This window comes from Sminthopsis crassicaudata, chromosome 5, assembly GCF_048593235.1.
Source record: "Sminthopsis crassicaudata isolate SCR6 chromosome 5, ASM4859323v1, whole genome shotgun sequence".
Classification (NCBI taxonomy): Eukaryota; Metazoa; Chordata; class Mammalia; order Dasyuromorphia; family Dasyuridae; genus Sminthopsis; species Sminthopsis crassicaudata.
Window position 1 is genome coordinate 194,949,956 of NC_133621.1, and position 12,330 is coordinate 194,962,285.

General features: G+C 40.7%; 1 protein-coding gene across 9 annotated transcripts in view; it reads right to left on the reverse strand.

The window, feature by feature from the left end:
- Positions 1–12,330, reverse strand: part of TEAD4 (TEA domain transcription factor 4) — a 72,921-nt gene that overhangs the window by 17,151 nt on the left and 43,440 nt on the right. For 5 of the 9 annotated variants that reach the window (XM_074269271.1, XM_074269274.1, XM_074269273.1 and 2 more), the window contains 4 exons: positions 5,500–5,564; positions 4,587–4,649; positions 1,175–1,303; positions 487–530 (listed from right to left, as the gene is read on the reverse strand). In XM_074269271.1, the coding sequence (XP_074125372.1) occupies positions 487–530; positions 1,175–1,303; positions 4,587–4,649; positions 5,500–5,564 (301 nt within the window). Of the gene's footprint in view, positions 1–486; positions 531–1,174; positions 1,304–3,772; positions 3,857–4,586; positions 4,650–5,499; positions 5,565–12,330 lie in introns of all 9 variants that reach the window. The other 4 variants (XM_074269266.1, XM_074269267.1, XM_074269268.1 and 1 more) reach the window with 1 other exon arrangement.

Consider the following 12,330-nt stretch of genomic DNA (forward strand, 5'->3'; position numbering starts at 1 on the left):
GACTGTCAGCTGAGCTTTAATTGAAGTTGGATACCCTCAGTAGGAAAGACCCTGGGGCCCAAAACTTAAGCCTGTCTACCCACCCAAATTTTTCCCCTAAGGGCCATATCTTCCACAAAGGGATTATTTCCATTGCTGAAGAAGGTAATGCTCTGATGGATGTTGCAGAGAAATCAAGCTCCCAACTCCAGGCAATCCTCTTGTGGTTCTGGACCCAGGGAACCTGATTTAATTACTGCTTTAATGATGGATTACCAACTGAGACTCAGTCACTCCAGTAAAGCTATACAAAGTTCAAACTATCAATCTCCAAACATTAGTTGCTCTGGAAAAGTTGTACTCAGACCTCTGTCTGTCTTAGAGGCCAGTCCTGGAGTCCATAGCATTATTCAGAAGTCTGGAAGCTGACGGGAACTCTAGTAGATTCAATATACATTAAAGGGTTATGGAGACAGCAAACATGAGCAGAGCTCAAGACATACTCACTCATGGGAGGTTCCGGCTTGGCCTGGCAAAGTTCCTTGCCAAAACTGAAAAAGGCAAAAAACAGAGTCAATACAAGCTAGCTTCCAAGTAGGGCCATGGCTGAAAGCAGAAGAAATGGAGACAGAAGCCAGAACTGGAAAGTGAAGGTTTGAACGCAATACGTGGACTCCTTTGGTGCCTTAAAAGCTGAGAATCTGGAGGAAAGGGGGGCAAAAGGAAAAGGAATGAGAGAATGTAAAGGAAAAACTACTAGGAAGAGTAGAAGAGACAGAGGCCAAAAAGGGTGAAGTTCAATTATCTATTTAGTTAATAAGAATGGAAGCTGTGGGTTTGTTCCTTAAATCTAAGAGCTGTTTGCGCCCTGAGGCCCCATTCTACCAGTTTTTAGGTGAGCCTCATCCAAGAGCAGTATAAGGAGAGAGAGTTAATGGGAAATTGGAGAGTGATAACCTATGGGGAGGAATTATGAATTATGGCTGTGCCCAAAGATTCCAGTTTGGCTTAGCCCTTAGGTCAATCACCTCCTCCCAACCCAAATCTTTGTTCTCTCCACTCCAACATCCCAAGCTAGGGAGGGGGCAGTGATCAAAATCTGGGTGTGGCACTTAGACCGTCTTCAAAGGGATGGGGAAAAGAAAGGAAGAAGAAGGGAGGCGGCTTAATCCTTCACTGTAGTTTGTCCACTTACCCCTGAGACGGCTGGGTAGGCTGGTCCTCGGGTAAGGGCCATTTTATTGTGGAAGGCTGTAGCAGAGATAATCTGAGCGGATGACATGGTAGCCATGTTCTGCAAGGCTTTGTCCTTAGCTGCCTGATCCTGAAGGGACAAGGGAAGGGATGGTGTGGTGGAGATCTTGATGCAGCAAGAAAACAGAAAGGGAAAGGGCATAGATGTATAAAGGTGTCGGGAGGAGAGGAGTAATGAGGGAAGAAGGCAGCAGTCCCCTGCCCTAGTGAAAAGAACCCCTACCTAGGAGTCAGGAGACCCAAGTTAGACCCGACTCAGCCACTGATCAACTATGTGATTATAGACAAGATCTCTGAGTTCAATTCCTATGAATAGTAAAAATACCTACCATGTCTACCCTATAGGGATTTCATAAGGACCAAATAAGACAAAGTATTGAGCACTGGATTTGGAATCAGCAGTCCTGGATTCAAACTCCAGTCCTGCCACTTACTATCTGAGTAGTAGCAGCAACAGCAATAGTAGTAGTAGTAGTAGTAGTTGGTACTAGTTAGTAGTAGTAGTAGTTAGTAAGTAGTAGTTGTATTAGTAGTATAGGTAATAGTAGTAGTAGTAGTGGTGATAGCACTAATAGTAGTGGTTGGTCGTAAAAGTAATAGTAATGGAAAACAGAAGTAGCAGTAGCAGTAGTAGTTAGTAGTAACAATCATAATAGTAGTAGTTGTAATCGTAGTGGTAGTAGTGGTGGTAGTATAGTAGTAATAAGTAGAGGTAGCTGTCATAGTGGTAGTAGTGGCAGTCATAATAGTAATAGTAGTAATGGCAGTGGTAATTAGTAGTCATGATAGTAATAGTAAGTAATAGTAAGTAGAGGTAGCAGTCATAATAGTAGTAGTAATTAGTTAGTAGTAATAGTAGTCATTGTAGTTAGTGGCAGTCATGGTAGTTAGTAGTAGTAGTATTACCACCTCATGCAAGTCATTTAATCTCTTGGGTGTCATTTCCTCATTTCTAACATGAAGATGAATTAAGTGATTTCTGAGGTTCCTTATAATTCTTGATCAGCAATGGCAATGCACATGAAAGGACTTCAAAAAATTGAAAGTAGAATATAAATGTAAATGCACATAATAAATGATCCCTCCTAAGGGACCACTGAGAAGACATCTGTTCTTCCTTAGATATGAACTGTCAGCCTCAGGAAGCTATGTCTTAGTTAATTCTATCCTTATTTCTGAGCCCTTCCTGGACTATCTTGAAAAAGGAGGGTATCTAGCAGCCCCACTCTGAGCCAGGGACTTTCCTGATTCAAACTGTATTAATCGTTTCAGCCACGTCCAACACTTTGTGACCTCGGTTGGGTTTTTCTCGGCAAAGATACTGCCATTTCCATCTGCGGCTCATTTTATAAATGGGGAAACTGAGGCAAACACGTTTAAGTGACATGCCCAGAGTCACACAGCCAGTCAGCGTCTGAGATCAAACCAGAACTCATTCTCCCTGACTCCAGGTATGGGCCTCTATCTGCCATACTAAAGAGCTGCCTATAACGGTACCTTTCCTATTATCGGTGATGATAACAATCATCTTTTCTGTGGATTGTAGCTCTATTACCCCTGGGCTTTTGCTATAGACAAAAAAAAAGTCTGTATTAGCAAAAGGGAGAAATGATCAGATGATGATGATGATGACAGCTAACATTTATATAATAACTACTAGTGCTGAGTGTCTTGTAATTTTTATCTCATTTGATCCTTACAATAACTCTGTGAGGTAGATGCCATCATTATTCCCAATTTACAGATGGGGAAACTGAGGCAAATGGAAACTAAGTATCTTGCACAAAGTCACACAGCTAGTAAGTATCTGAAGCCATATTCCAATTCAGGTCTTCTGATTCTAAGTCCAGCACTCTATGTGTTACATCACCAATAAGCTGCCTGATTGGACTAAATTAGGGGTTAGCAATGGCTCGCCTACTAATGGCAGGGGTGGTGATTTTGAGCAGTCAGGACCAAGAGGCAAAACTTTGAAGTCAGTCCAGCTCTATAATTCCTGTGCCTCCCCTCCTGCAGAGCCCCTTTCCCCACTGCTGACGGGCTGCCCATCCCTTTCTCAATCTCAGCTGCCTAGATACTAAGCCCTAATGCTAACTGATTAGACTTAGATAAAAACGTGACCTTTCCCAGAAATATCTATTTCTACCTCTGGAAGGTTGTCAGTTTTGTACCAAACCCATCCAGTTTTGCAAGGGAAAAGAAATTTTAAAAGGGGAGGTTTGTGTTTGTGTGTGTGGGGGTGGGTGGGTGGGTGGGTGGGTGTGAAAGTTCTGAAATGATGCTGAATTGAACTCAATGTTATTCTGAGTGATCAAGGTATTAAACTGATCCAAAACTTCTCTGGCTCAGGGGACTTGATGCCGTTAGCTGGGGAGGAAGGTGGGGTAGGGAGAGGTGTCTGGAGGGAAGGAAGGAGAGGGATGTGCATGATGGGGAAAGACACCCAGGCACTGGACTGCAGCATACACAAAGAACAAAGAACAATACATGGGGGCATAAAATTGACTACACAGTGTGGCCCAAGCAAATTCACACTCACTTTTATGACTCTGGAGATAACACAGGAGCAATTGTTCTCCATGATAAATACCCTGCTGTGGTCTCCAGCCCAGCAGCTGGTTGACTGGGGATTTGAACACAGAATGAGAGAGGGCAGTAAGGGGAAAGCTTAGGCAAGAGGAAATCCCACGGCTAACAGCGCTCAGGATGTGGCCTGGGGTGGTAAGGGCTCATGCTGTGGATGGAGGGCCGGCAGCTGCAACCTCTCCAGCTGTCGCTGAAAGGTGTCTCTGCTGCAGCTGCTCAGGGGAGGAGGACAGGTGGACTGATCCTAAAGGCAGAGCTGAAGGGGGAAGAGAAAGAGCAGGAGGACATTGGGCTGTTTGTCCCTCCCAACATGCTGGTGGAAGTCTGGGCCTCCAACTCTTCCCTCTGACTCAGAAGTCTGGCTCCCAATTTAGAGTAAGATGTAGTGTGTAAGTCAACACCATGGGCCAAGGTCATATAACCTGGTTCTTTCAGGAACCTGCATGGACCACTAACAGCTGACACTGAAAGGCTACCTGAGGGTCACAAGAAAGTTCTTATTCAAGAGTAAGGATCCCAGAGGCAGATAAGGAGCTCAGGGACCATGGACTGCAGTATTTATTAGACACTATTGCCACCTCTCTTTCTCTTCTTACTACTAGCAACATCACAAAAGAGGCTCGTGATGATTCCGTTTTAAGAGTTTTAGGTTTATAAAGCCAAAGAAAGGAAGGAAGAGAAATTTCCCCCTGATAAGTAGTGAATGTCCCTGCTACCCCTTCTGCTGCCAGGGGACAGAGGTAGAAATATCCTGAGACCTGCTTTACCTTTAACTTGGCTTGGATCTCCCGAGCTTTCCGACGGGCCAGCACCTGGATATGGCTGGATACCTGTGAGAAAGAAGACATTATGCTCTTGTGTCACACTTGGCTGAGGCCCCATGAGATCTTCTCTCCATCTCCTCATACCCAGGCCCTGCCACCATCTCATCATGCCCCTGGCCTTGCCACCATCTCATCATTTAAGAATGACTTATTAAGTTATATCAGGTGCTTCCTCAGCACTTCTGCAGGGTCATGCCATTCAGGTGTGCCAGAAGAATAAGAGAGGAAGGAGAACTGCCTCTGGCTTCTCTCCCTAGTTCTGTTGCTTGCTCTATGTGACTTGGGACAAGGCACCTTCTCTCTGAGTTTCTGTTCCCTTATCTGTAAAATAATGTGATCATGTTTAACCAATATCAGATTGTTTACTGTCTCTGGGAGGGGCAAGAAAGAAAATTTATAAAACAAGGTTTTGCAATAGAGAATAAAAACTATGCATTTATTTGGAAAAATAAAATACTATTAAATTTTTTTAAATAAAGTGATCAAACACAAGGCTATGCAAGGGTCAATGTTAAAAAAATTATCCATGCATATGTTTTGAAAATAAAAAGCTTTAAAAAATAATGTGAGCAGAATCCATTTCAACTTTTTAAGTCTTTTGATTCTAGAAGACTAGGGAGCTTTGAGGGAAGTGTTTGCTCTTGCAGAGATATGGTGCATTTTCATAAGGGATAGGGGAATAATCCACCTTTGGCCCACAGAAAACCAAGTTCACATAATCATCTTTGACAAATATACCAAGCCTTAAACCGGCCCTATCTCCAAAGGTCAGAGGAAGACACTTTCTTTCCTTTTAGGAAGCCTGTAAGTTGTGAGATATTGGCTTCTTGTTGCTAACCATGTCCATAGCACTTACCTGCTTCCGGGTTCGAGTTTTCCCTGTCCGGAGCTTAATGTACCGAGCAATCAGCTCATTCCGACCTGCAGTGACACAAAACAGATTTGCTGAGACAAGAAAAATGGGAGTTGGGTGGAAGGGACAGAAAATAGGGATTAAGAAAACCAGAAGGGCTGAGTCCTGGCAGAAGTAATTATGAATTTGTATCATGATGATGGATCCTGAGAATGAACAAATAAACAATCAGTCTGACTCTTGGAACTGAAGGTTTTTCCTGGGGCAATTTACACTTGTTCAATGCATTCTTTCAGTCATTTCACTCACCACCTTATTCAGTTGGTTGACATTAACGTGTCCAATGAGCGACCCAAAAATGAACTAGAAGAGGACCTACCTTGAAAAAATTTATGGCCTAATTACAAGAATAAGACTAGAATTCTTTCCCTTTCTTTAATTATTATTTTTCAGTTTTAATTGCTTTTTATTTTTAAAAATATATGCAGATAATTTTCAATATTCACCCTCGCAAAACCCTGTGTTCCAAATTTTTCTCCCTCTCTCCACTTCTCCCCTCCCCTAGAAAGCAAAAATCCAATATAGGTTAAACATGTGCAATTTGTCTAAACATTTCTCCCTATTTGTTATGCTGCACAAGAAAAATCAAATCAAATCAAAAAATGTCCTTCTCCTTAATTAAATAATTGCCAAACTTACAACTCTTCCATGAAACTTTCTAAGACAAATAAGAGGCAGGAATCCCTATTTCCTTTTGGCCCTGTGCCATCATTTTTCCTTTAGCATCTAAAATGTGCTAATTCATAAGTCTAAAACTATCCCATTTAATAAGATTTCTCAAAGTCAGTTGCTTTCTGTGATCGGTCCTAGAGGAGTTTGCAATCCAGTTGAGGGTAAAAGACAAGACACACATGTGAAAATGAACTCGCCATATTAGGCAGGATATGAGTGCCATCAATAGAAACACAGAAGATTTTGAAAGAGGAAGATCACTGTGTACTTGAGTGGTCAAGGAAGGGTTTATGGAAAAGGTGGGGCACTCCAGGAATAAGAACTATATTGTACTGGTCCTAGGACAGGAATATGGGTTTCAATACTATTTCAAAGGCTTAATTGCATACCAGATATAAGATCATGGGAAAGTCACTTAACCTTTACGAGACTTACTTCTTCATCAATAAAATAAGGATAATAATTTACTACCTTCCTTATAGGGCTGATGAAAAGAAAACACTTTATAAACCTTCACACCAATCTGGCCCAATGATTAATTTTGATGAGGAAATACCCCTTGACCAATATAGCTCAGGAATTGTTTGGCAATTTATAGCTTTCGAGATTTGCCTGAGAGTAGTGAGAGATTAAATGAGTTATCCAGGATTGAATAATGGCCTGACTGATTCCTAGCCTGAGGTATCCATTGGACTACACTGCTTCTCTATCTAAATGTGAGACAATAAAAAATGTGAACTATGCATCAGAGCTATCTAGATATATAGATTACATTGTTAACTAAGTATTATGTGTATAACCCTGTTTCTCCAGGCAAATTTATATACCTCTTAGTAATAACAGCTAGCTTTTTAATCTGTTTTAAGGTTTCCAATATTATCTCATTTCATTCTCACAACAATCCGAGGAGGCAAGTCTTGTTACATCCCAATTTTACAGAGGAGGAAACAGAGGCAGACAAAGGGTAGATGACTTGGCTTAGATCATAAAAGTGTCTGAAACTGGCTTTTAAACTCCTGATTCCAAGTAGTGCTACCTAGAGCCATCTAGATACCCTTGAAAGTGGGAATTATGTCAGCGATTTATTTTATATCCTCTACAGCCACTACTAGCACAGAACTAAGAACACAGTGAATTCCCAGTAAACCTAGTACAAGGGGAAAAAAACCCAGAAAGCTAAGACTACAGAATTAAGATTTCAAAAGAGCTGAAAAAACTATAACCAAAGCTAATTGATCGAAATTTAGTAGGGATAAATATAAAGTCTAACACCTGAGTTAAAAAAATTAGCTTCACAAGTATAGTACATAAGGGACATGGCTAGATTACAGTTTATGAAGTGGGGATTTTGATAGATTTCAAGTTCAATATGACCAGTCTGGCACAACAGCCAAAAATGTTAATGTGAGCTTAGGCTGCATTAATTCATAAGCATATAGTCCAGAACAAATTAAGGCGTACTACTTATACTTAGCCTTGTTCAGGCTATATCTTGAATAACATTTTAAGTTGTGGGGGGCCTTATCTTAGAAAGGATATTGATAAGCCAAAGAACAAAAGAAAAGAATGACCAAGATGCTAGGAAAAATAGAAACCATACAATAAAAGGAATATACTAGTAAGGAACTGAAGACATCCCTAGAAAAGGCAGTATTAAGACTACAAGACACCCAAAAAAAAACTGTACCCTATTTATGGAGAAGGTCATGAATCCCTCTACAAAGGAAGGAAAGGAACTCCTTATTACCCTGACTGGCACAGATGCTTTGTCACCTATTCTAGGTATGCTGCTCTAAGATGCTGATGACAAGAACTTTGATCCTCCAAAATTCACAAGGTCCTCTCTCTCTTTAGAAGGAAGGGGAGAAAGACAGACAGAGAGGGAGAGAAACAGAAAAGAGAGGGAAAGAGAGAGAGAAACAGAGACAGAGAGAGAGAGAGAGAGAGAGAGACAGAGAGAGAGAGAGACAGAGAGAGACAGAGAGAGAAAGAGAGACAGAGAGAGAGAGAGACAGACAGAGAGAGAGAGACAGACAGAGAGACAGACAGACAGACAGAGAGACAGACAGACAGACAGAGAGAGAGAGACAGACAGAGAGAGACAGAGAGAGAGAGAGAGAGAGAGAGAGAGAGAGAGAGAGAGAGAGAGAAGCAGTTCCTTCTCTAAGGTTTGGCTGGAGTGGCTCTCTTTGTTCTAGTAGCAGACAAATTGCCTGGTTTTTGAAGTGGTTGGTTGTTCTACACAAAATCCAAGAGTATCACCAATTTTTCTCAATTAATCTGAATATACTTCTTACAAAATGTCCCTCCATTTCATCCAATGGCTTTTAAGGACTTCTAAATTAATCAAGTAATTTTTGAATCTAATCTAAAAACTTTTGAATAGTTAATTCCTTCCTGATGCTTAAGTTTTGCTCATACCTACTTCACACCTCTTTGATTACTTAACTAAGTGTATTCATATGTGTACCTGTTGTCAGTTAATTTAAGTGGGGTAGTAGTGACTTGACAACTCCATCCCCACACGCCCTTATAATAGAATAATAGTATTGAATTGGAATAAATTTTAAGAGATTATCTAATCCAACAGCCCTAATTTACAGATGAGAAAGCCAAGGCCTCAAGAACTGGACCAAAGAGGATCATTATCTGTAAAATGGGAATAATTATAGCCTCTACCTCTCAGGATTATTGTGAGGATCAAATGAGATCATACTTGTAATGAGCTTAGCACAGTGCATATATTAGGTAAATAGATCCATATTTCCTTCCTTCTATCTCCTTCCTTCCATCCTTTCTTCTTCTTTCCCTCCTTCCTTTCTTCCCTCTCTCTCTCCTTTCTTCCCTTATTCTCTCCTTCCTTCCTTTCTTCTTTCTCCTCCTCACCTTCATGCTCCTGGCCCTTTCTGAACTTTATCCTCAACTTTAAAAGAGCTCCCATTGCCCTGCACTTTACCTCTCTCCTCACCTTCTTTTGCCCCTGCCCTGAACCTCCTAGAAGACTCTGTTCTCTCAATACTGTCAGTATTGCTTCTATACAAGAGGAAAAAAGAAAGAGTGAGAAGTCAGGAAAAGATTGAGGGAAGGAGGGGAAAGGAAAAATGTAGAAGGTTCTTTGTGTCTCCTTTGTTATCCCCTCCCAGAACACTCAGCTCCCTGACACATAGGAGTTTAATACAACAACCTTTCCTTATAATAATCCCGGGAGGAGACTAATAAAAGTATTATCATCTCCATCTCATTAATTAGAAAACCGAAACCCAGAATGGCTGTGTCATGTGGTTATGCTGGAAAATGGTTTTAACTGGTAAAAGCTAGCTGCAATAGTTGAATCTCAGATATCTCAATTCTGAGTCAAGAACTGTTCCCACTCTATCTTACTCCATCATATAAAAGCATTTTTTCCTCCAAGCCCTCTCCATGACCCTCACTCCAAACCAATCCAGCCCATATACTGGCTCCAAGATAGCATGGATAACATAAATCCACTTTTCTCCTAGAATTGGGAGAGTTCTTGTCGCACAGGATCTGGTCAACTCTAGAGAGGCCATGCCAGCCCTGGGCAAAGGGCCAGCATTGGAAGACAGGACAGGAGCCAAATTGAATAGGGAACCAAAGTTGGCTCAGTTGTACCTGTATTCTTTTTCTTTTTGAACTTCCTCCATAACCCCAGATGGTGTCCTCCTCCCTTATAATCACTGGATCTCATGTTGTAGTCTCAAAATAACATTATGTTCTGTCCCAGCAGGTCATGGCCAGAGGGAGGTGAGAGCAGTTGTGAATTCTCCCCAAGGGAATAAAATATTGGGTTTCAGTTTCTGCACTGAGCCAGAGAAGCCCATGGACCACACCTTCCTGTCATTTCAGCATGGCAGAGGTAAACTAGTTTATCATTCTCCCTGGGTCCTGGCTGATATCTAAGCCAGGCCATATGCTATTATATTTTAGAGCTTCATTGACCTTTCAGTAGTGGAGAGATTTCCAAACATCTTCTTCAGAAGTAGATGATACTAGGAGGTCCTCTCCAGGCTTAGGATTCTGTCCACAGGAGGAGACAAAAATGATTCTCTTCTCTTGACCCCACTGTGACCATTTTCCTTTATCTACTTCAAATAACAAAGTCTCCACTACACTGGTGATGTTTATTTTTAATCCTTTTCTTTTTTTCTCTATTGTGTCTCATAGAAAAAGTTCCCCATGGTTAAGAAATATACCACCTTCTCCTCCCTTTGTATTTCTCCAGAGTGCCTAGTCTGGGACTCTGAATAAAGTCCATAGTAATATCTGTCTGCATGGCTAGACTGAGGTCCTTCAAAAAATCTGGGATTGAACCAGGAAAGGAACTCAGTTGAGTAGAATCTCAAGACTTCCTCCACTAGACTTCACTTCCTTACAGATCAGTGATTTTTTCCTGAATAGGATGGGGCATGGGAATGGGGGCAAAAGAAAGGAAAGTCTCTCAGACTTTACAAAAAAAGAGGAAAGTAACTTGGGCACACGTGTTGCATTTTATTCCTTGCTCCTAGAAAGCCACCTAGTCTTTGTTATTGCCCCAACAGTGTGTCCTCCATACCTCCCCTGATATGATCCTTAATCTTTTCCACCAATTTCTTCTATGTCTGTTCTCTCTCAGGCTCAGTCTAACTTTTTCCTGTATATATAATTCTTTCATGTTGGCCTTCCTTTCTCAACTGCCATTTTCCAACCCTGGAATTCCTACTCCTGAAACAACTCGGAGCCCATCCTTGCTTCTTACTTTCCCATCTTTCAACCCTCTGCTCTTCTCAAAGATTTCATAAAAGTCACTTAGCCTTTTGGAAAACACAATCCATAAAGCTTTTCCCCTAATTTAAGGTGAGGAAAATACATTTGACTGTTCCAAAATGGGTAGCTGAGATGGAAAATGGAGTCAGAATTTTTAAAATCTATTATCTCAGACCTCCTCCACAACTATTCACATTCTCGATCTAAGAGTACAAAATGGAGGAAACCAATCTGATATGAGTAACTGAGGAACACAAGGAAAATATATCCCTGGTCTTTTCTGTGAATCTTCAGAAGGCAGGGACCTCATTCTCTTGCCTCTGAAAAGTATTGCAGAAGAATATTCTCAGAAAGAAAAATGTCTTTTAAGAATCATAGAATCACAGAGCATCAGGACTGGAAGAAACCTCAGAACTCACTTCATATAACGGACCTGTTTCTGAACAAAAATCTTCTCTACAGAACATTTTGACAAATGGTTATACTGGCATTTGCTTGAGGCTTCCAGTGAGGGAGAATCTACTGCCTTTAGAGGTAACGAATTCTTGAGAGTTCTAATTATAAGCAAGTTTTTTCCCCTATATTTCCTAATACAAAGAACAAATTTGTCTCTTTCCAATTTACATCTATTACTCTTAGTTCCAAAGGATAGGCAGGAGATGCAGTGGTTAGAGAGGAAAATCTGAAGTCAGAAAGACTAATTTTTTTGAGTTCAAATCTGGTCTCAGAAACTTATTAGCTGTGTGACCCTGAACAAGTCACTCAACTGTGTTTGCCTCAGTTTCCTCATCTGTAAAAACAATCTACAGAAGAAAATGGCAAACCACTCCAGTATCTTTACCAAGAAAACCTCAAATGGGATCACAGAGTTGGATATGACTGAAAAATGACTAAAGAACCACAAACTCTCAGTTCTGTCCTCTGACGCCAAGAAGAATAAGGCTATCACCTTTTTTATAGATACTTTTTGTTTTTAACTTAACATTTCCCTATCTTCCTTCACACTTTTCCACCTTCCAATCAGTTATTTCATATAACAAAGATCTTTTTTAAAAGAGGAAGAGAAAAATATTGACAAAATAAATCGATGACTCAAAAAATAGCATCATATTAAAGGCAGTTCCAAAAGACTTGGGATGGAAAGAGCCATTCCCATCCGGAGATAGAATTATAGAGATTAAATGTGTATCAAAATATAGTATTTTCACCTTTTTGTTGTTGTTTTTTTCTTTCTCATGTTTTGTTTCCCCTTTTGATTTGAATTTTCTTGCACAGCATGAAGAATATGGAGATGGGTTTAGAAGAATTGTACATGTTTAACTATATTGGATTACTTGC